Raw genomic sequence first — 23,584 nt, forward strand, 5'->3', positions numbered from 1 at the left:
AAAAAAAAAAAAAAAAAAAAAAGAGGAAATTTAGACACAGATACAAAGGGAAGATCATGTGAAGATCAGGGAGAAGATGGCCACTTATGAGCCAAGAAGGGAGGCTTGGATCAGATCCTTTCCCCCATGGAGTTCAGAAGGAACCAGTCCTGCAGACACCTTGATCTTGGATTTCCAGTCTCCAGAGCTGTGAGAAAATCAGTTTATGTCGTTCAAGCCGCCCATTCCGTGTACCCTGTTAGGGCAGCCCTAGTGAAGTAACAGATCCACCGAGAGCACCACCATTCCCATCCTCTTCATCCTCTCTCCCTCCGACCAAGCCCTCCTCATGTGCCAGACTCAGCTGAACAGGTGGCGTCTAGGTTTGATCTGTATTATTTGCTCATTATGCCCTCTCTGCAGTGCTGTGAGGACAGGTTGTATTTCATACCTAGCTCTCAGATGATGAGACTGAGGGGCAGAAAGATTAAGTAACACGTCCAAGGTCATACAGTGAGCAGAAATGGAAGCTAAACCCACACTCTGGACTGCACCTCTAGAAGCTTCAGCCAGTGACTATCTCTGAAAATAATACTACCCTTCTTATTTATATGTGCCCGGCACTTGCCACACATACATGGCAAGCACACAGAATCCTGATAACATATGCCCAATTTTTTGACTTTTTAATAATTAGCCATTCTGGCTAGGCATGGTGGCTCATGCCTGTAATCCCAGCACTTTGGGAGGCCAAAGCGGGTGGATCACGAGGTCAGGAGTTCGAGACCAGCCTGGGCAACATGGTGAAACACAGTCTCTACTAAAAATACAAAAAAATCAGCTGGGCATGGTGGCAGGCACCTGTAATCCCAGCTACAGGTGCTGGAATTACAGGCACCTGTAATTGCAGCTGAGGCAGGAGAATTGCTGGAACCCAGGAGGCGGAGACTGCAGTGAGCTAGGAACTGCACCACAGCACTCCAGCCTGGGCAACACAGCAAGACTCAAAAAAATTAGCCATTCGGACTGGTGTGAGATCGTATTTCACTGTGGCTTCATTTGCATTTCACTAATGATCAGTGAGGTTGAGCTTTTTTTAATATGCTTGTTGGCCACATATATGTCTTCTTTTGAGAAGTGTCTGTTCATGTCATTTGCCCACTTTTTAATGAGGTGTATTTTTTCCCATAAATTTGTTAAAGTTCCTCACTTGAACATCCTCTATGTGCCAGCTGCTTTTATAGAACACTTATTGAATTCTCAAAAGGCCATTATTATTCCCATTTTAAAGATGGGGCTGATGGGAGTGTAAACTGAGGCTCAGGGAGTTTATGCAATTTTCCCAGGGTCACACAGCCAGGAAGGGGCACTGCTGGAATTTGAACCTAGGCCTGTCTGATGGCCTGCCCTAAAGCCCGGCCGCCAGACCTGCCCAGTACTGGGCCATCTGAATATCAAGGTGCTAGGAAACCCATGAGAAGGGATTCCTCAGCCTCTCCCAACTTGACGACCAAAACAAACACCACCCTGGGAGTTAGGAGAACTGGGTTCACTGACAAGACTGTACCGATCATACCCAAAGGGGAGTCTTTCAGGAGATGGGGGTCCGCAAAGATCCAGGTGGTCAGGAGGCTTTTATTCCTCCCCAGCATCCATTCTAAGGGGTCCTCCAACATCTGCCTGCAGTCCTCCAATGATGGGGAGCTCATTCCTTCTGGAGCCAGCAAATTAGCATAAAGGACAGGGTGTCAGGAGGCAGCTGAGAGAGGCTGAGAGCCCAGAATGTGGAGTCACTGACCTGGGGTCGAATCCTGAGCTACTCACTGTATGTGTGATGTTGGGCCAGTTTCCAACCTCATGTGGATACCTGCAAAGTGAGATGGGTGGTAACAGCACCCCTCCCTCTTAGGCTGTTCCCTCACTTTACAGCTATCCACATGTGAGGAGGTCTGAATGAGATCATGGAGATGGTGCCTGACACACAGCAGGGATTCTTCAAATGATAGAAGCTCTTGAAATGACTCGGACTACCCAGGAGGTGCTCATGGGCATCAGGTGAAGGCTGGCTGCTGAGGCCTTTCCCTGGGCTTCCCACCTCCTGGCTACTCTTCCCTGGGCTTCCCACCTCCTGGCTACTCTTCCCTGGGCTTCCCACCTCCTGGCTACTCTTCCCTGGGCTTCCCACCTCCTGGCTAGTCCCTGGGGCTGCAGCCCCGCCCCGCCCCACCCCACCACATCAGGCCTCTGAGCACCTGCCCTACCACCTCCAGCCCCACCCTGCAACCATTCAGAAACCAGCCCCACCCTCCCTTCTTCCCTCTCTCCACCTGCAAATATTTAAACAGCATAAAAAGAGGATTAATCTCAGGAGGGACTCAGGGCGAGTGAACGCTAATTCCAGGCAGGGAAACCCAGTGCAATCTGTGAGGTACGAAGGGGGACTTCTGGGTCTCCTGGGCCTGCCCTATCTTCTCCCGCCCTCTCACCTACCACCTACCCACACCCAGGTACCCTCTGCTGCCCACCTTGAATCCTGCCAGTTCCACGTTAACTTGCCACTCCTCCCTGCCTCCCCATACTGTATGGCTGGGTTTACTTCTCTGGGCCCCAGATGAGAAACATGCCCCAGGGTGCAGAGCTGTCATAAAGATTGCAGAAAACAGAGGCAGAGAGCCTCCAACCGGACCCAGCATGCAGCCAGTGCCAGATCAATGGAGGCACGCTAGGGAGGTAAAAACATAAACAAGTCAATCTCCAGCTCTGCCATTTGCTGGGTGACCTCGGGCCTCAGTTTCCTCATCTGTGAAATGGGGACGGTACCCGCATCACCTCACAGGGCTGCTGTGTGGGGATTCCATGAGCAAAACATACATAGCACTGGAAAGGGGCCAGGCACGCCATGGGGGCTGGAGAAGGGGCAGTCCCCAGGAAGCCACATCCCCACTTTATTCTGTGGTCGGCTCAAATGTCTGCCCCCTCGGAGAGGCTCCCTGATCACCTTGTCTAAAACAGGGCCTCACACCTGCCATCACCACCCTTTTCCTCTGCTGTGTTCTCTTCCTTAGGACTCATGCACTTGACCTCTCTTTATGCATCTCTGGGCTCATCCATTTAGTGTTCATCGCTCCCATGAAGAGCTTGAACCCCTAGGACAGTGCCCAGGCAACACAGTAGGTGCTCAATAAATGCTGACGATCAATCGGACTACATTAATAACATTAACACCAGCAGCTGATGCTTACTGAGCTTGGTTCCAGGTGGTGTCCTAAGCCCCCCTGGCTCTAGATCCCATTGATATGTGTTTAAAGATGGGATCAGTAAATTTTTTCTGTAAAGGGTTGGGTAGCAAATATTTTAGGGCTTGGGGGAGGACTGCCTGACAAATTACAGGATGCTCAGTTAAATCTCAATTTCAGATAAATAAGGAATAATCTTTTGAGTAAAGGTATGCTCCAACTACTATATGGATTGTTGATGATTCTGTGAAATTCAAACTTAAACAAGGCATTCTGAATTTTTACTTGCCAAATCTGGGAAATTATTTTTGTTTGTTAAATTTCTATTTGCTAAAACTGGCAAATATAAATTGTATGTGACCTATTTTCAGGCCACATACAATCTATCTCATAGTACCTTTGGTTTTTACAACCCTTTGAAAATGTAAAGGGTGGGTACAAACAGGCTGGATCTGGCCGACAGACACCCCTGGTTTAAAGCACCCAGCACAGTACTTGTGGCACACAGTAGGTCTAAATAAAAATCACCCAAGCCAGCTGCCCCCGGCTCCTCCAAGGCCTGCTAACTCAGAGCGCCCCACCTCTACTCCCCGCCTGGGGTCTCCAGTGGTTGAGGTGGGGTGAGCACCGTGCAGGTGGGGTTCCACCGAGCCAGCACCCACTTATGACATGGGCTCCCTGACGCTTACCTGCGGAAGAAACTGGCAGTGGAGAGGATGGCTAAACTGGGATGCCTGGGGACCCTGCAGGGTGGCTTTAAAAATAACTCTCAGGCCAGGCATGGTGGCTCACGCCTAGAACCCCAACACTTTGGGAGGCTGAGGCAGGTGGATCACCTAACGTCAGGAGTTTGACACCAGGCTGACCAATATGGTGAAACCCCATCTCTACTAAATATATAAAACTTGGCCGGGCGTGGTGGTGCAAGCCTGTAATCCCAGCTACCAGGTAACTGAGGCAGGGTTCAACTGCTTGAACCCAGGAGGTGGAGGTTGTGGTGAGCCGAGATCATGCCACTACACTCCAGCCTAGGCAACAGAGAGAGACGCCATCTCAAAAAAGCAAAAAATGACTCAGCATGTGAGGAAAGTGGGGAGAAGAGGGGCTGACTCTCAACAACCACTAGAGCAACGGGAGCGAGCGAAGGGCAGGTTGTGCCACTCAGCTGCTGTCACAGGCACGTGGGACTCCCAGGACAAGATGCATGGACCAGCATCTTCAGCCCTGCCTGGACCACTGACCCTCAGCCCTGGTCCCCAACGGTGTCACTACACACTCACTTCCATACCATTGCTTGTGTGGTGCCTTCTGCCAGATGCCGCTCCATGAATGCTCCAGCTGGCTGGCTGCAATGCAGCCTTCAAGCTTCAGCCAAGGTGTCACCTCATCCTGGAACCTTCCTGGACTCCCTATCCCCTAAGCCGGGACAAGTGTGCCTCATCCATTTCCCATTAATACCTCCTTCCCCACACATATCAGAGGAGCCAACACTGTCATTCACACACTCAATATTTCTCAAGTGGTCCTGTGAGTTAGGCAGCGGAGAGCAAGCACACACGGTCCCTCTTCACAAGCGCTACAGTCCAGGGAGATGAAGAGAGATAAATGAGATCACAAAGTGGGTAAATCATTACGAAGTGAGACCAGTTCTTTGCACCTTGGTTCTAGGAGAACAAATAACAAAGAAACCAGACCTGACAGGGTAGCGGGGAAGGTCAGGGAGGGCTTCCTGAAGGTGGTGATGGCTCAAGATCTGAAGAACAAATATAAATGAACTCTCCAAGTCTCAATTTCTCCCACTCTAAAGGAGAGAAAAAAATCGCCCCTGTGACTGCCCCCACATAGCTGCCATGGAGCTCAAAAGAAGGAACAGATGTAAGGGCATTGTATCAGGGAGAAGCAGTCCACGGAAAGAGCTGGTGGCTTTTAATTTTTACATTTATTATGGGTGAGGCACACAGGAGGTGACAGTTGGGAGGGGCTGTAGTGGGGCTGGTGGTGGTGATGGGGTGGGGACAGGAGTATTTTGGGAAGCTCCAAAGGACAGACACAAACAGACTTGGGGGGTGGGGAATGGGGGAGAGACGGTGCCACAGCTCTGCAAGCTGTGCCTGCCTCCACGCTGTGGCCAAACCTTCTTCCCTGTTGAATCCTGTCCCTTTCCTGTCCCACACCCTAGGCTCTGGTCACAGGTGCCATTCCTTCTGTGTGACCCAGGTGACTCTCTCCTCCTGGTCCTTGCCCATGCAGGCCCCTTCACCTGATATCCTCACCCATTCCCAGCTCTGTCTCCTCGAGCTCTGGAAAAATCCCATTTTCCAGGGCCAAGTCACATGGCCCTCTCCACATTCCTTCCCGAGCCCAGAACTCCATGCAGGTCTTCTGAGCTCCTAAAGTAACACCTGCTGCATCAGGCTCTGAATCAGACTCCCAGAATTCCAATGCTAGCTTATCCATGCATGACCTTGGGCAAATCCTGTCCTTTCTCTGAGCCTCAGCTTTCCCATCTGTGAAATGGGTGATATCAGCAGCATCTGCCTCACTGGCATAAGATAATACATTTATTTATTTAAATACATTTTTAGAGATAGAGTGTGTCATCCAGGCTGGAGTGCGGTGACATGATCATGGCTCACGGCAGACTTGAACTCCCAGGCTCAAGCAATCCTCCTGCCTCGGCCTCCTGAGTAGCTGGAACTACAGATACACACTACCATGCCTAGCTAATTATTTTTAAATGTTGCCCAGGCTGGTCTTGAACTCCTGGCCTCAAGTGATCTGCCTGCCTCAGTCTCCCAAAGTGCTGGGATTACAGGCAGGAGCCACTGCGCCCAGCCAAGACAATACCTTTAAAACATTTGGCACAATAGCTGCTGCCTACTCAGTACTTTACACATTTGTTTTAAGTCATCATATCCAGCATTTCTTTTTTTATTTTTTATTTTTTTGAGACAGAGTTTCGCTCTGTCACCCAGGCTGGAGTGCAGTGGCGCCATCTTAGCTCACTCCAACCTCTGCCTCCCTGATTCAAGCAATTCTCCTGCCTCAGCCTCCTGAGTAGCTGGGACTACAGGTGGGCACCACCATACCCAGCTAATTTTTTGTATTTATAGTAGAGACAGGGTTTTGCCATGTTGGCCAGGGTGGTCTCAAACTCCTGACCTTGTGATCCACCTGCCTCAGCCTCCCAAAGTGCTGGGACTACAGGTGTGAGCCACTGTGCCTGGCCAGCTTTTATTTATAAAATGTTTACTGAGTGCCCGGCACTATAGATTGGGGTATGATCTCATCTACTCTCCATGTAATTCTGTAAAATGGGTACAATTACTCTCTTTGCTTTCCAGATGAGGAAACTGAGTTCTGGTCAGTTGAAATGGCTTGCCTGAGAGCACAAGGCTTGGAAATGGCAGGGCAAGATTCAAATCCAGGACTGTCTTTCCTGCAGTGAGCCCGGCACACAGGTTTGTTCATTCATTCAAGATACACCTACGGGTGTTTCCTACAACTGGGTGCTTTACACACTCGAGCCGAAAGATTCGCAACTACCATGCATTATAGGTGCCTCTGTTATTCCCATTTTCTCAATGAGGCAGCGGAGCTGGGAGAGGCAAACACCATCAGACCTGTGAGGAGGCTGGGACTTAAAAGTCTCTTGCTCTGGAGCCCCATATTGCAGTGGGGACCCCAGTGGCAGGGCGACCCATGCACTTGCTCCCTTAGCCCACTGAAGCAAACATCACAGTCACAGCCAACTTGCTGCTTGTGGGGCCGGGGGACGCGGCACCCGCCAGCTCCACCTCTGCTCTTGGCTATCATTTCTCACAGTACACCTCTCCCTGCAGGCCCAGCACCACCTGGCTCCCTCTCTGCTCCGCATCAGCTCCCCAAGAGGAATCATGGTGACAAAAAGAAATATCCTATCTTAAATGCCTTTTACTAAGTCAGAGAAACCAATCTGAAAAGGCTACATACTATGCAATTCCAACAATATGACATTCTGGAAGAGGCAAAGCTACGGAGCTGTGAAAAGATCAGAGGCTGCCAGGGGTTGCGAAGGAAACAGAGATGAACAGGTAGAGCATGGGAGGTTTGCAGGGCGCTGGAAACACTCTCTGTGTGATACTGTGATGGGGGATGCACACCATCAGACATTTGTCCAAGCCCACAGAACGCACAGCACCACGAGTGAACCCCAATGTCAACTGCAGACTCTGGGGGATAAGCGTCCATGTGGGTTCATTCATTCTAACAAAGGCACCACTCTGGCCGAGGACACTGACAGAGGGGAGGCTACATGTGTGGAGGGTTGAGGATATGTGGGAAACCTCTGCACCTTCTGCTCAATTTTTCTGCAAACCTAAAACTGCTCTAAAAAGACTTCAAATAAGTCTTAAATACAAACTTTGGGGGAAAAATAAGAAAACCATGTCCTTTCCTCACACTGTCAGTCACGGGAGATGTTGGCAGGGATCCTGACTTTCAGCAGACAGGCTAAGCGCCTCCTTCACAATGGGCTCCCCTGTGCTCACAGCCCACTATGAGCCGCAATGGGCTTTGGGGCTTTTGTAGAGAAGGTGTCTGGCGGTGTCAGCTTAGAAACCTTCCCTGCCACCTCCGCAGGGGACATTCCAGGGAATGCTCTGTCCCTGGCCTGTCTCCTATTGCTCCTCTCCTCACTTCCTGCTCCCTTGCCTTCCTCCAATGCTGCAGGCTCCTCGCTGCCTCAGTGCCTTTGTTCCTGCCATGCCCTCTGCCATTCCTAGTTCTCTGCACAGCCTTGTCTTTTCATCATTAAGACATCAGCTCAGGCTGGGCGTGGTGGCTCGTGCCTGTAATGAAGACCAGCCTGCCTAACATGGTCAAACCCCATCTCTGCTAAAAATACAAAAATTAGCTGGGCATGATAGCGGGCAGCTGTAATCCCGGGTACTCAGGCTGAGGAGGGAGAATCGCTTGAACCCAGGAGACAGAAGTTGCAGTAAGCCGAGATTGCACCATTGCACTCCAGCCTGGGTGACAAGAGTGAAACTCCATCTCAAAAACAAACAAACAAAAAGATATCAGCTCATATACCACCTTCTCAGGCCTGCCATGACTGCCTAGGTAAGCTGCCGCCTAGCCACCTCAGCCCAGCACCTCTCCCCCGACTGCGTGGCTGTTTTCTCATCCCTTTCTGAATTCATCGTGCTTCTCCACCTGTTTGCATGGTCACCGTCTGCCTCTGCCCTCTAGGTTGGGGTTAGGGATCTCACCTGTTGTGCTCCCTGCTGTCTCTGCTGTGCCCAGCACAGAGCCTGGCGTCCAGGAAGTGCTCAGCAAATGCTGGTGAATGGATCAGGCTTCCTGTCCTGGACTCGCTCTCACATGCAGTTCCAGGACAGACTTGCCCCCGCTCTTTCTGCCCACACCGTTCCATCTTTCCTGTCACTTCCACACAGCATAGATAACAAAAGCAAAGCCACAGAGGGGTGTCCCACAGTCCACACCATGGGGTAGGTGACAGTGGGGAGCGGGGAATGAAAAATCATAGAGCAGTGGCCTGTAGGTCTTCAGAGTATTAGAAAAATTCTTCCTCCAATTCCTCCCCGCATAACCTGCCCAAAATGTGGTTACTGGGGCTTACGGGAGAAGCAAACACCGCTAACTTGGCTTCTGCCAGCCTGGCCCCAGTTAATCGTTTACTGGCTTGCTATAAATAGGTGCCAGCATGGCTCTGTGACAGTGTGAGGACCGGCCAACCTGCCATGACCTGGAAGGGGTGTTCTGGGGCAGGGGTTCCTACAAAGGAGCCTCCCCTTGTCACCCTGCCCAGGTTCCTCAGATACCCCTTGACAAGAAGGCTCCCCTGGGGCCTGATTCCAGGGCATTCTCCCAGGGACATCCTGGTATAAAGGTCCTTCAGGCTGCCACGCCCATGCACAGGAGAGGATGGAGCTGTGAAAGCGCTCCCCGGCCTCCTCCATCCCCAGAGAAGCCTGCCTGCACGTTTTCCATTCCTAGCCCACACCCTGGAGACTGGCCAGCCTCCTCCTGGGTGCCTGCCCACTGCTTGCGTCTGGCTCCCCTGGAAGCACCCCCATCTCCACAGACCCAGCGGCCTCACGGATGAGGAAGATACACGCAAACTCAGAGCTCGCCCAAGATCCCTGGAAGACGGCCAAACGTGGCAGGGTGGCGGGGAAGGTGGTTTGGGCAGCTGTCAAAATGGGAAAATGCAATTCCCAAACGGTTGCTTAAAACGCACAGAGGTACATCAGAAAGTATTTATTATCTTTCTGGATAAGGACTAACCACCTCTGCCTGGCCTTAGAAGGAAAAGCAATTCAACATTATGTCTAAACACTGGTTTCAAATCCTGTCTCCACCTCTTACCAGCGGCATGACCTTGGGCAAGTCACTTCACTTCGCTGTGCTTCAATGTACAGTACAGCTAGTGCTCAACTTACGACCATGATTGATTCCGACAGACTGGTCGTAACACGATTTGGTCGTAAGTTGAGTAGGCTATATGCACGCGGAGATGGTAGTGCTGCCGGAAGCTGGTCCACACTGTCGTACGCCCAGCTGGGCAACGTTTGCGCTGCCAGAGGCGGAGCAGTCGTGGCTAGTGATTGTGGTCGCAAAGTCGAATGGTCGTAAGTTGCATAGGTCGTAAGTCGATCAATACTTGTACTTATCTGTCAAACGGGATAATAAGGACCTCAAACAGGACACAGCACACAGCCGGTGCCAGATTAAGGGAGGCACTCTGGGTAAGTAATAACATACACAGGTCAATCTCCAGCTCCGCCATTTGCTGGGTGACCTTGGGCCTCAGTTTCCTCATCTGTTCCCTCTGATGGCTTTTGGGTTTGTTTACTTTTGACATTACATATACTAATGCATATAAAGCGCATAGCATACTGCTTAGAACGGGACAGGCTTTTGGGGAAACGCTCGATACCTGTGCTGTCCCACAGTACCACCAATCATACGTGGTTACTGGGCACCTGAAATGTGGCTACTGTGACTGAAGAATTGCATTTTAAATTTAATTTTAATTTAACTTGATTGAAATGTAGATAAGCACTAGTGACTCGTGGCTAATATACTGGAACAAGGCAGGCTTGGAGAGAGTAGGTGCCCAATAAATGCTAATTACAATTATTACTGGGATTGTGATTACTGTTATTTTTATTAGAAAGCTATTATTACTGGAACTGGTTTAGAATCTAAGAGGTACCACTTCATTTCTGGGCACACTGAGGACAGAAAACCGTATCGCATTCATCTCTGATCTGCACGTCCTGCAGGGAGTTACAGACTGAATGTTCTGACATACCCCTCTAAAATTCATATTTTAAAATCCCAATCCCCAAAGTGGTGGTATTAGAAGAAAGGGCTTCTGGGAGGTCATTAAGTCATGGGGGTGACTCTTGGACTTGGATGGAATTAGTGCTCTTTTTTTTTCTTTTCTTTTTTCTGAGATGGAGTCTCACTCTGTTGCCCAGGCTGGAGTGCAGTGGCATAATCTCGGCTCACTGCAACCTCTGCCTCCTGGGTTCAAAAGATTCTCCTGCTTCAGGCTCCTGAGTAGGTGGGATTACAGGGGCCCGCCACCATGCCTGGACAATTTTTTTATTTCAGTAGACACAGGGTTTCACCATGTTGGCCAGGCTGGTCTTGAACTCCTGACCTCCGATGATCCCCCAACCTCGGCCTCTCAAAGTGCTTGGATTACAGGCGTAAGCCACTGAGCCCGGCCAGGATTTGTGCTCTTATAAAAGAGACCCCAAAGACCTCTCTCACCCACTTTCCACCATGTGAGGACATGATGAGAAGTCTGCAGCGTGCAAAAAGGAAGAGGGCCCTCACCAGACACCAACCATGCTGCTGCCCTGATCTCAGACTTCTAGCCACCAGAACTGTGAGAATTCCTGTTGTTTAGAAGCCACCCAGTCATGGTACTTTGTTACACCAGCCCCAACTAAGACACACGGTGATGCTGAACCGTATTTGGGTATTTGGGTTGTGGATTCCTTAGAGGTCCTGACAAAAGCTGAGGATACTCTCTCCATACGGCAAGGACAAGGGATTTGTACAACTTCAAGGATTTGCACACTCCTAGAACAGAAATCCTTGATCCAGTAATCACTTGGCACATAGTACGTCCCCAGGCAGCACTCGGGACCGTAGGAAGGCACAGAGCACAGGAGTGGACACCTCCCGCATCACAGGCTGAGCTCCAAATGCAGCCTTAGCACTTTGATGTGGACATCTGTGGTCTGTCTGCCTACTTTCCATCTCCCCATCTGGTGACTTCACCTTAATTCTCCTCTGGTGCCCCTTTCCTTACTCTCACGGGGTGACTCCACCCTTTATCCCTCCTTGACCAAGCAGAGCAATCCATCTCACTGTGACTGGCACAAAATAAGCAAGTGACCCACAAGTGGTCCAATGAGACTGAATCCTAAGACTTTGGCTAGAACCCTTAGGAAGGGGAGGCTTTCTTTTTTGCAGCATTGCCAAGCTGGCAGAATGTGCCCTTAGAGCTGCTGGGCAACACTCTACCTCCCCATAGAGAGACTGGGCATAATGCCAAAACAGAAGAAGGCAATGCAGAGAGATGGCAAGAGGCCTGATGACATCGCTGGAACCCCTGGATATACCTGTACCTAAACTTTCCCAACACTTAAACCAAGAAATCAACTTTGTACCTTCACTTTCTCTTTTCATTTTATTTTTGTATGCTTATTATCATTCTAACTAGTTTTATCAGGGTTTATCCAACTTGAAATGGTGGATGGAGCTGGCTAACAAACACTGCACTGCTGTTTCTCAGCTCTGCAGTCCTGGTTCAGTTGCTTAGCCTCTCTGAGCATCAGTTTCCTTGTTAGCAAAGAGCAGTTGTTACTTGTACCTACTCTGTAGGAAGACTGTTTTGTGGATTAAGTGAAAAACAGAAAAGCACTTGCAGCAATATTTGGTAAATGCTATGATTCTAATTTATCAAGTAAGCATAATTTACCAAATACTAATAATTAAAAAGGAATTCATTCAATGCCCCAAGTATCACTGAAACTTGCCCAAATATATAATAGAACTAATGTGCATGGTTTCTTTTGAATAAACATAGAAACGGACCCTCCCAGTTTTAAAACTCCAGAGAGTTTACATTTGCCTTATCTGAGTTCCTTTCTCAGGAAACCAAATATCAGGCCTTCCCTCAAGGAACTGAAACTTTCCAGATCACTGCATCTGGACAACGAGATGCAACACCGCTCACCCACCATGACTGCCTAAGCTACCACCTGCTTCCTGTTGACCAACTCCTTTTCCTTACCCCTCTTTAATTCCAGTTTTCTTGCATGCACTTACATTTCCTCCCTGCTACATAAATCTGAGTTTACTTGGTCAGGAAGATAGATTTGAGCCTGATCTCCCATCTCCTCAGCTGCAGCTCCCAATTAAACACTTCTTCCCAGGCAAAACTTATCTCAGTGACTGGCTTTCTGTATGGCCAGCCACAGGACCTAGGCCAAAACCCTGGCATTTTGGTGACATCAAGTCTCTTGAACTCTCAGGGCTTCAGCTATCCATTTTCTAAACGAGGTCTTACTGCAAAAGGAGCTGTTACTGTCCTTTGTAAATATTCACAATCTGAGTTCCTGCAAAATTGTGCAAAGGAAAAAACATAGAAATCTATTCATCTCATCTTGTCTGTCACTAAGAGAAAGAAAAATACACTGCCCCACATCTGGGTTTAGCATTCTTAGACCCCTTGTCCAGGGATATGCAGTTAACAAAGCTCAGAGTTAGAAAACTCACCAGGGACTCTAAGCTCCTTAGGCTGAGGTACTGTCTCTAGGAGCTGACGGGCAGCCAGCCCCAGAGGGAAGACCCAGCTGCCCTCCCCAGGATGGTGATGCAGCCAGCCAAGACTCAGCCCGCTAGAGGACTTTTCCCTTTGGACCTCAAGAAATCTCTTCCCACTCATTCCACAGCACTGCTCTGGAGGCTGCAGCACCTCCAGGTCAGGGCTTACCAAGAGACAGCAAGATCCTGCGCTGAGGGCATCTGTAAGTTCGGATGTGACCAGAAAGGGGAGCAAAGTGTCCTTCTGGGACTGAGTCCATCTTACTCCCAAAAGGGCGAGCTATGCGCCATGCCTGGCCCCTCCATAAATACTGCTAGCTGCCTGACAGAGATAGCGTAGCAGCGCTGCTGTGTGGTAGATGAAGCCTTTGCCATCTGACACACAAGGAAACTAGTGTCAGACAGGTTCATGCAGCTACTAAATGGCAGGGCCACTATTTGAACCTAGGGCTGTGTGGTTCCAAAATGTGGCCTTCTCCCTGACCCCATACTCTCAGTGGAGCTCGGAACTCCGTGTGGATATCCGGTTTTAGCTTCAAAGTGATAGAAAGGATTGTGTGGCCAGACCCCTGGGCTGTACCAATGACAATCTCTGTGACCTTACGGCGAGTTCCCTGCCATCTCTGTGCCTCAATTTCCTTATCCATAAAAGAGGATGTTTTATGCACTTCGTGGGGTATCAATCATTAAATGAGGTCATCAACACAAAATGCTCAGTATATGCTGGTTTTTTGGTTTTTTTAAATCTTTATCCCGTAAGAATGGCGTTAGTTAAGCCCTGGTTTTGTTTCCCTTGAGTGAACTGAAGGCACTCAAAAACTCTTATCAGCCACTTAGTTTTAATTAGTCCTCAATACAGACTTGGCAAATTCAGAATAGAGAAAACATGAAAGATTTGGCTCTCAGAGAGTGATGCTGGCCAAATTAGATGAGTTGAGGTTCTTAGAATCCTGAAGCTGTCCAACCTCATCCACTTAGAAAGCAGAAAAATGAGACCTTGAGAACAGACCTGTTCTCAGGAGCCACACCCGTTACTGGGGACAGAACTGGAACAAAGACACCGGTCTCCCCACTTCCCATCCTGGGCTCTGCAGACAGCAACTGAGGGCCGTTAGGGGTGACCAAAATGCCCTTTCCTACCTGCCAGCCTGCAACCAATGCTACCAGCAGCTTCTGGAGCACCTTACGAGGTGGCTGGGGGAGACCCAGCCAGATGGTGCAAGAGACACAACCAAGCAAGCCAGGGGCCTTCCTGCCAGCCTCGCCACATCGAACCAGGATGCCCAAGCTGCCGCAGACGCTCATCACTAGCAAAAGCTCCTGGAAGCCAGGTTGCCAGAGACCTGAAAAAGCATCAAGACGCATCGGGCGGATATGGCTGCATTATTCATGAGGAGAGTTTCTGTCCTCTTAAGCCAGCAAACACGACACACGCAAGCTGATTTGAGTCAATCCTGGAAGCATCAGAGAGCCCCAAAATAGCCCACCTGGCATTCCTGCATTCATTCAAGCACATGCATTTTTGGAGCCTCTCCTTGGCACAGTGGGGCGAGTCGGGGGTGGGGGGCTGTAATTCCAGCCTAAGAATGGAAAGCTCAGCAAAGACAGACGTTTCCTCTCTTATCCGATGATCTGGTGTCTTTGCTTCCTCCCGACTTGTCCCCAAAACTTGCCTGTGTCTCCCCTGCTCAAAATACTCCCATGGCTCCTATCTCACCCAGAGTCAAAGCCAAAGCCTCCGATGGGAAAAGGTCTTGAATAATCAATCTCCCACTCTCTCAACCCTCATCTCTGCTCTTGCTGACTTCACTGCAGCCTCGCTGGCCTCCTAGCTGGTCTCTGTTCCCAACTCACAGCCTCTGCATACGCTGTTCCCTCTGCCAGGCACACGTTTTCTGCAGATGTGGACACTGCGCCCTTCCTTCCTTCAGGTCTCTGTTCAAATGCCATCCAATCAGTGAGGCCATCCCTGACCACCTGCTCTGGCAAGCCTTTCCCATCCCTCTGCAGCCTTCATTTTCCTTGGAGCCCTTGTCACCTTTAATATATATTTATTGTTTTCTCTATATGCCCTCCTACCATATACTGTACACTGAATGAGGGGATATGAGCAAAGACTTTGCTTTATTCACTTCTCAGTCTGCAGCTTCTAGAACAGGACCTGGCACATAGTAGATGCTCAATAAATATTTGAGGAAGGAAGGGAGGAAGGGAGGAAAGGAGGAGGGAAGGAAGGAAGGGAGGGAGGGAGTTTTCTTCTAAGAGCAGGCAGAAACTTTCTATCCTGGTCCCTGCTATTAGCTGAAACTTCCTGAAGTACAGCTCTAACCAAAAGCCTCCCTGGCTCATAAATCTTCTGTAGTTCCCCATTATCCACTGTGGAAAGTTCAAATGTCACAGCCTGGCACTAACAGCCCTGCACGCGCTGGGACAAATGGAACTTTCCTGTCCCATTTCCTTCCCCTGCGCATGCCTGAACCCAAGCTGTGCTTCCAGGGACTTTTCCGAAGCTCATAGCTCCACACCACTGCCCACTGTAAGCCAAGGTCACGAGGCCACCCTCCAGATCTTGGCAACGTGAGGTTTCAACACTGACTTCCCCACGGACTGATTGTGGGACCTTAAAGTGAGCTGCATACATAACATCTCTGTGCCTCCAGCTCCTCATCTATCAAGGAAAAAGACGACTCTCTCCCTTAGGACTTTTATGAGGAGTGAAGGAGATAAATGCTCAGAAAGTTCATGGCACAGTGCCCAGCACAGAGTAAGCCCCCAGCAAACAGGCAGGAAATTAGGAATTTTTTTTTTTCTTTTGAGATGGAGTCTCACTCTGTCACCCAGCCTGGAGTGCAGTGGCGCCATCTCAGCTCCCTACAACCTCCACCTCCTGGGTTCAAGCGATTCTCCTGCCTCAGCCTCCCGAATAGCTGGGATTACAGGCACATGCTACCACACCCAGCTTATTTTTGTATTTTTAGAAGAGATGAGGTTTTACCATGTTTGCTGGCCAGGCTGGTCTTAAACTCCTGACCTCAAGTGACTCCCCTGCCTTGGCCTCCCAAAGTGCTGGGATTACAGGTATGAGCCACCATGCCTGGCCACTTTTTTTTTTTTTTTTTTGAGACAGGGTCTTGCTCTATTGCCTTGGCTGGAGTGCAGTGATGCGATCACAGATCACTGAAGCCTCAACTTCCTGGGCTCAAGGGATCCTCCTGCCTCAGCCTCTCAAATAGCTAGGATTACAGGCATTCACTACAATGCCCGGCCATTTTTATTTTGTTTTCTATAGAGATGGGGTCTTGCTATGTTGCCCAGGCTGGTCCCAAACTCCTGGCCTTAAGTGTTCCTCCTACCTCGGCTTCCCAAAGTGCTGGGATTACATGCATGAGCACCGTGCCCAGCCAGGAACTACTAATGTTATTACACAGTACAATCTGTCTTCTATGGCCTAAGTCCATTTTATAGGTGAGAAACTGGGGCATTCTAGGGAAGCTTTCCCAAAATGACATAGCTAGGGAGCCAAGACTTCCTTCACTGCCCCCCACCCCGGCTTTGGACCCCAAATATGCATCCAAGACAATCTAACAGTGAGAATGAGTTGTTCAAGAATAGGACATTCCTGGCCTGGAATGGTGGCTCACACCTGTAATCCCAGCACTTTGGGAGGCCTAGGCAGGCAGATCAAGGGGTCAAGAGGTTGAGACCATCGTGGCCAACATGGTGAAACCCCGTCTCTACTAAAAATACAAAAAAAAATCAGCCAGGCATGGTGGCGGGTGCCTGCGGTCCCAGCTACTCAGGAGGCTGAGGCAGGAGAACTGCTTGAACCCAGGAGGCAGAAGTTGCAGTGAGCCAAGATTGTGCCACTACACTCCAGTCTGGTGACAGAGCGAGACTCCGTCTCAAAAAAATAAACAAAAATAATATGACATTTATATCAGCCCAGCCTAGAGAAGTGAAGGGCAAGGTGGGTGCAGTATGGGCAGGGTCGGGGGAGAAGATTTCCCTGCCTTAACAGCATTGCCATTCTGAGCTGGCCACTTCTTTGTGCTGCTGCTGGTGGTGGGCTGAGGGGGTGTCTTGCAGGAACGTGAGCAGCATCCCTGGCCTCTTCCCACTAGATGCCGGTAGCACCCCCAACTGTGACAACCAAAAATATTTCCAGACATTGCCAAATGTCCCCTGGAGTAGGGCTGCCAGATTTAGCAATATATACTCATACTAAAAACTTACTCACTGTTTATCTGAAAGTCAGATTTAACTGGGCGACCTGGATGTTATCTGGCCAACCTAGGGATGGGAGAGAAAATTGCTCCCCTTCATTAGGAACCACAGGGTCAAACGGCAGGGTCCCCATGGTAACAGCAATCGCTTCTCATTTTTCTCCAAACTTCTTAGCGAGTCCTGCCTTCCTCTCCCATCTCACTGCCCCTAACCCAGAGGCTGGGAGGCTCAGTTCTCCAACGCTCTGCTCAGCAGCTGTGACGGTGGCTCCACAATTACAGCCCCTCCACCAGTTCCAGTCTGCAGAGCTAAATGTAGCTTCCCCTCCAGGACCTGCCTCATCACCCTGTCTCCTTCCTGGGGTCTCGTCTGCCTCCTACCAGCCCCTGCATTCGTCCCTCCAATTAAGAGGCTGTCTAGGCCCAGCCCAGAGGCAGAAAAACAAGGCAGTTAGTCACTTTACTTGCATTATCAACTGGCATCACATGGCTGGCTCCCTTAATGGCGGTTGTCACGGCAACGAGAAGCCAGTCCTTGCTCGCTCAGGGAACCAAAACAAAATTAAGGGGTGGCAGGGAGGGTAAAGCAAGCCAGGAAGGAGCCAAGACAGAGCTGGTGGGATTTAACTGGAGGAAATCACGCTGAGGCCGCCTTGTTTGCAGCTGAGGTCACCTTATTTCCAGCTTTCTCTTGGTGGCACCAAGGACAGAGCCAGGGGGGTCGGGGGGAAGAACGCTTGCCCTGGAGGAGCTCAGGCTAATGTGGTGGGTGTTCTCGAAGGGTTTATCCTGCCAGCTGAATCATTTTCATCCCCATCATGAATAAACCAAAACCCACACACTGATAAAGGTAAAGACAGATCTTGTCCAAGATTGTGCAGTGAACATCAATTTCATCTCCCTCACCTTCTCTCCCTGTTTGTGGTGTCCTCCCCATTCCTTTCCCCTTGCTTGTGGGATAAGGCCCCATGCTCTGCCTTCTCTGCCTCTGCACCTTTCTCCTTTCTCTCTGCTCCAGTCACTTCAGTTCCTTCAAGTTCACAGTGCTCCCTCCAGCCACAAAGCTTCTGCATGGATAAATCCCTCTGCCAGGAATGGTTTTCCCTAGTCTCTCCCAACCCCCATATCTTCACCTGAAAGTCGTGCTCATCTTTCACCCGCCTTCTGAAGCGGCACATCCAGGGCCCCTGCACATGGTCAGTTCTCCCTGTTTTGTGTTCTCGCAGCCCTGGGTGCCCCTCCTTCACATCTCTGTGCACAGCCTGTAATTATCCTTGTAATTATGATCAAGTATCTGTTGGGGGTCTGTTTCTACCACTGCAAGATCAGCCCCAGAAGGACAGGGATGCAGCCTGTTTACAAGGGAGCCTGCCCCTGCTATATCCACAGAACCTAGCGCAGGGTCTGGCACACAGCCCTCAGTAAATATGCATCTGGGATTGGAATTCAGCTCCAGCTGATCCCAAAGTTCCTTCTTGACCTGCCTCATGGGTGCCGGGTCCTACTGGCTCCCCAGGTCAGCACTGGACAGTTTCCAGCTCCCAACCTCTGCTGGCCCCTTGGTGGCTGCACCTTTAGCGAAGCTTGCAGAGCTGCCCAGCCTATCTAGAGGTGTTGATTGTTAGGGCAACCCTTCTAGAAAGAAGGCTGGGAAAACAGATAAACACACAGAAAACAGATATACACATAGATATGAGTACACACAATGCAGTGTCTGGGTGAGCTGCGACAGGTAGAGATGTGGCTCCTCCAAACGCAGGAGAAGGAAGACCTGACTTGACTCAGATTTCTAGGCAAAGAGCTTTCCCTTCTATTCCACTGGAGACTGGCTCTCTGACACTGAGAGAGATGTCCCCCCAAAGAGGTAAGGAAAGGACAGGAGAGACATGCTTTGGGTGGGGCACAGAGTGGCTGCCATCTTCTTAGGGTACCTATGCTGAAAAGGAGCTCCAAGACAGAAGACTGGAGCCTGCCCCCTGCACTGGTTCTGTGCCCTTGAAATAATCACTTATTGGCCAGGCATGGTGGCTCATGCCTGTAATCCCAGCACTTTGGGACGCTGAGGCGGGTGGATCATGAGGTCAGAAGATTGAGACCAGCCTGGCCAACATGGTGAAACCCTGTCTCTACTAAAAATACAAAAATTAGCTGGGAGTGGTGGTGGGCCCCCGTAGTCCCAGCTGCTCGGCAGACTGAGGCAGGAGAATTGCTTGAACCCGGGAGGCAGAGGTTGCAGTGAGCAGAGGTCGCGCCACTGCACTCCAGCCTGGTGATAGAGACAAATTCTGTCTCAAAGGAAATAAATAAATAAATAAAAGAAACATCACTTATTGTCTCCAGGCTACAGTGTTCTCATCTGTTCAATGGAAACTGTACCACCCACACATTCTGTCCAAGGCGTGGCACCGTGTGCATTTGAGTGAGCATGTGTGTGGGATGGGAGGGTCAGAGTGTGGCTGTGACATCAAAAAGACCTGGGGGGTAAGTCCCAGCTCTGTCCCATCTTGGCTGGATGATCTTGGGCAAGTTATCCACCCTTTCTGAGCCCAAGACCCAAACTAGACTGACACAGATCAAACCTCAAAGGACGTCGGTACCAATGCATCCTTCTGCACATCGAGAAACTGAGTCCTGGAGAGAAGAAGGGACCTGTGCAGGAAACGGAGCTCAAGCTGGGAGCTGAGCTGGGACCTGGGCCTCAGCTACAGCCTTCTCCAGATAGATGTTTACTGGTGTTCTCTTCTGCCTGCACCCCCCACAACCCAATTCAACCAACCATCGCCTAAAAACAAAGCTACCTGTGATGTGATCGCTTTTCAGGAGAAAGATTTTTTTAAAAATAATAAAATAAACAAATAAATAAAAACAAAGCTACTCCAGGTAAAAACATCTTGGGGGCACATATTACACGTGGGTCTGGTTAAACCATGAACAAAAAGACAGCAGGTGTTTTGTAAGGCACATGCCCCTCCCCTGGAAATAGTCATGAGAATGTTGTTGGTCTGTGAGTTCTGTTGAAAAGAGGGTCTAAACAGAGCTCCTTTGGAGTACCCACAGGGGTCTATACAGGGGCTCAGCTGAAAACTTCCGGGCCTTTCTGAGGGATCCAATGTATTTTGTGTGTCTCATTTGAAAATGCTAGAATGTGCAACCATCCCTGGAGCTGATTCTTTAAACAAAATAGGACATGCCACACACAGAGACACACACGCACAGACACATACTCATGCTCCCCGAGGAGGGAGGGCAGCAACAGGTCCAAGCCTCCAGGCTGCCCTCGGTGGCTGCCTGCCACTGGGCAGGGAAGGAGGGGTCATCAGTGCTGCTTGATGCTGCCACCTCAGCCGACACCCCAACACACACACACACACACACACACACACACACACACAGACACACACACACACACACACACATACACACACAGACACTCAAAGCCAGGCCCTGAAACCAGGCCAGCCCACAAGGTCTGCTGCCACGCACGGTCTTGGGCTAAGCACTCATAAGGTTTAAAAGTGATGAAGACACAGCGGCCATGGGGCCTGAGGCTGGAGAATGGGGAGAGCAACACACACACACACACACATGGAGTCACAGCCCTCATTATTCACAGACTCATGCATCACATGCCACACACCCACTCAAGATACACACGTACAGTCACAGCATCACTTATTCACACAGACTCATGCATCACACAATACACACACACAGACGCATCCTCACAAAAACAGATCTACACACAGACACACATAGATATGTGTACACACAATGCTAAGAGAGATGCTTAGATATCTCCAGACAGACGCACATTCTCATATGCCACACTCACAGCCACAGGTCCTCACCCACGGAGGCGTACACACCAGAGCACACAGTCCAGGCGACAAAATGCCACCCCAGGCCCCAAGGACTATAAATTCTCCCTATCTATGGGGTTCTGGGAGGTCACTGGCCATTAGCCCTAAAGACTAGACTGGTCTCCCCGCTGACCCCAGGGAGAGTGGAGGGGCAGAAGAATCTCTCTGATTCTCACCCTCTGAGTGTGTGTGGTGGGGGTGGGGGTTAGGGGACCCCTACTGCCAAGGGAGCAGCTCACTCACCCGGGACTCTCAGGGAGGGAGTCTCCTGGCTCCTGGAGGTGGCTCCAAGGACTGAGAATTTGGAGGCTGAGGAGGGAAGCTTTATTTTCCCAAATCGAACCTCTCCCTTTTCCTGGAGCGTACCCCACCTTTGGCAGCCCTATTCAGACCCCCTCCCCCAGCACACCCTGTGGGGGGGGTCCCCCCAGCAGCTTGTCTCTCTTGGAAGGTCCCCTCCCTCAGCCGCACCCACCTGCTCCTCCACAAGAGGAGGTCCTACTGGGACACCTGAGGGCCGTCACACTGCATCCACCCCCACACACAGCCCCCAAACAGCCAAAGCCCCCTCCATACCTACGCCCACCCCCAAACTCCCTCGCTGCTCCTCCAGCCCTGCGGGAGGTCGATGCCCACCCAGGTGAGCCCCACACCAGGTTTGGCCGCCCTTCCACCGCCAGAGGCCACCCTTCCACGGAGACTCTTCCTCCCCGCCCCCCCAGCTTGGCTGCTGCTGCCCCCTGCCCGGGGGGGGGGGGTCCTGCCCTGCGCCCCACCCCGGCACCCACCTCCTTCTTGACGGTGCGTAGCAGCCTCTGCCGGGTCTCCGCCTCTGTGGGACAGGACGCGAGAGCCGCGGGTCAGCCGAAGGGTGGGCGCGGGGGTCGGGGCTGCCCTCCCGCCGCCCCCGTGTCCCGCAGCCCCTTACCCGCGGTGGCCGAGGCCATGGCTCCGAGCCGCTGAGTTCCGAGTCCCGGGAGGTGGGGGCGACGGCTGCTCCTCCGGCCTCGGCGCCGCCGCTGCAGCCGCGGCGGGGCGGGGCCGAGCGCTGATTGACGGCCGGAGGGCGCCCGACGTCAGGACCCGCCGCGGCCGCCCCACCCCTCCGGAAAGCCACCGCGCGGCGGGGCAGGCGGGTCGCCTGCGCCAGGAGCCTCCGCGCCGAGCGCGCAAGCTCGCTTCCGCGCACCCAGCGCCCTGGCCTTTCAGGCTCCCCCCACCCTCCAGGCCAGCGCCCGTGTCCCTCCCGCTTCCCTGGGGTGGGGAAGGAAAGCGCCCTTCATGAGCTCTCCTCTGTGGGCCTGGTTCCCAGAAGCGGTAGGAGATGGTGGGGCTACTACCGACATTCTCCAAGCCTGTTTTCTCATCTTTAAAATGGGTATAGGCCAGGTGCGGTGGCTCACGCCTGTAATCCCAGCACTTTGGGATGCGGAGGCGGGCGGATCACAAGGTCGGGAGTTCGAGACCAGCCTGGCTAACATGGCGAAACCTGTCTCTACTAAAAATACAAAAATTAGCCAGGGGTGGTGGTGGGCACCTCAGCTACTTGGGAGGCTGAGGCAGGAGAATCGCTTGAACCCGGGAGGCGGAGGAGGCAGTGAGCGGAGATCGTGTCACTGCACCCCAGCCTGGTGACAGAGCAAGACTCTGTCTCAAAAAAAAAAAAAAAAAAAAAAAAAAATTGGTATGATGTTGTCTAAAATGGGCATCATGGGTCTCAGAACGATCTGAGACTCAAGTAAGATATTGGATGTGAATCCCTTAATACAGACCCAGGGGGAAAGGCCCATAAATGCTTGCCACTGTTACTGTTACTGTTAATTGTCATTATTGAGAGTCTGCCAGCCGGCGCGGTGGCTCACGCCTCTAATCCTAGCACTTTGGGAGGCCGAGGCGGGCGGATCACTTGAGGTCAGGAGCTCAAGACCAGCCTGGCCAACATGGTGAAACCCCGTCTTTACTAAAAAATACAAAAATTACGTCAGACGTTGTGGTTCACGCCTGTAATCCTAGCACTTTGGGAAGCCAAGGTGGCTGGATCACCTGAGGTCAGGAGTTCGAGACCAGCCTGGCCAAGATGGTGAAACCCTGTCTCTACAAAAAATACAAAAATTAGCCGGGAATGATAATGTGTTCCTGTAATCCCAGCTACTGGGGAAGCTGAGGCAGAGAATCACTCGAACTCAGGAAGTTGAGGTTGCAGTGAGCCAACATCTCGCCACTGCACTCCAGCCTGGGCGACAGAGACTTCATCTCAAAAAATAAAAAATACAAATACAAAAATTAGCTGGACGTGGTGGTGTGTGCCTGTAATTTGAGCTACTCAGGAGGTCGAGGCAGGGGAATCTCTTGAATGCAGGAGGCAGAGGTTGCAGTGAGCTGAGATCATGCCACTGCACTCCAGCCTGGACAGCAGAGCAAGACTCCGTCT

The 23,584-nt window shown here is 51.1% G+C and overlaps 1 protein-coding gene across 1 annotated transcript in view; it reads right to left on the reverse strand.

The window, feature by feature from the left end:
• Positions 1 to 22,188, reverse strand: part of SGSM1 (small G protein signaling modulator 1) — an 87,171-nt gene extending 64,983 nt beyond the window's left edge. Inside the window, exons 1-2 of the mRNA XM_037727694.1 lie at positions 22,082 to 22,188; positions 21,942 to 21,985 (exon numbers count right to left, since the gene is read on the reverse strand). Of these exons, the coding sequence (XP_037583622.1) occupies positions 21,942 to 21,985; positions 22,082 to 22,100 (63 nt within the window). The 5' untranslated portion in view covers positions 22,101 to 22,188. The remainder of the gene's footprint in view (positions 1 to 21,941; positions 21,986 to 22,081) is intronic.
• Between the last annotated feature and the right edge of the window lie 1,396 nt (positions 22,189 to 23,584).

Source organism: Cebus imitator, unplaced genomic scaffold, assembly GCF_001604975.1.
Source record: "Cebus imitator isolate Cc_AM_T3 unplaced genomic scaffold, Cebus_imitator-1.0 Scaffold237, whole genome shotgun sequence".
Taxonomy (NCBI): domain Eukaryota; kingdom Metazoa; phylum Chordata; class Mammalia; order Primates; family Cebidae; genus Cebus; species Cebus imitator.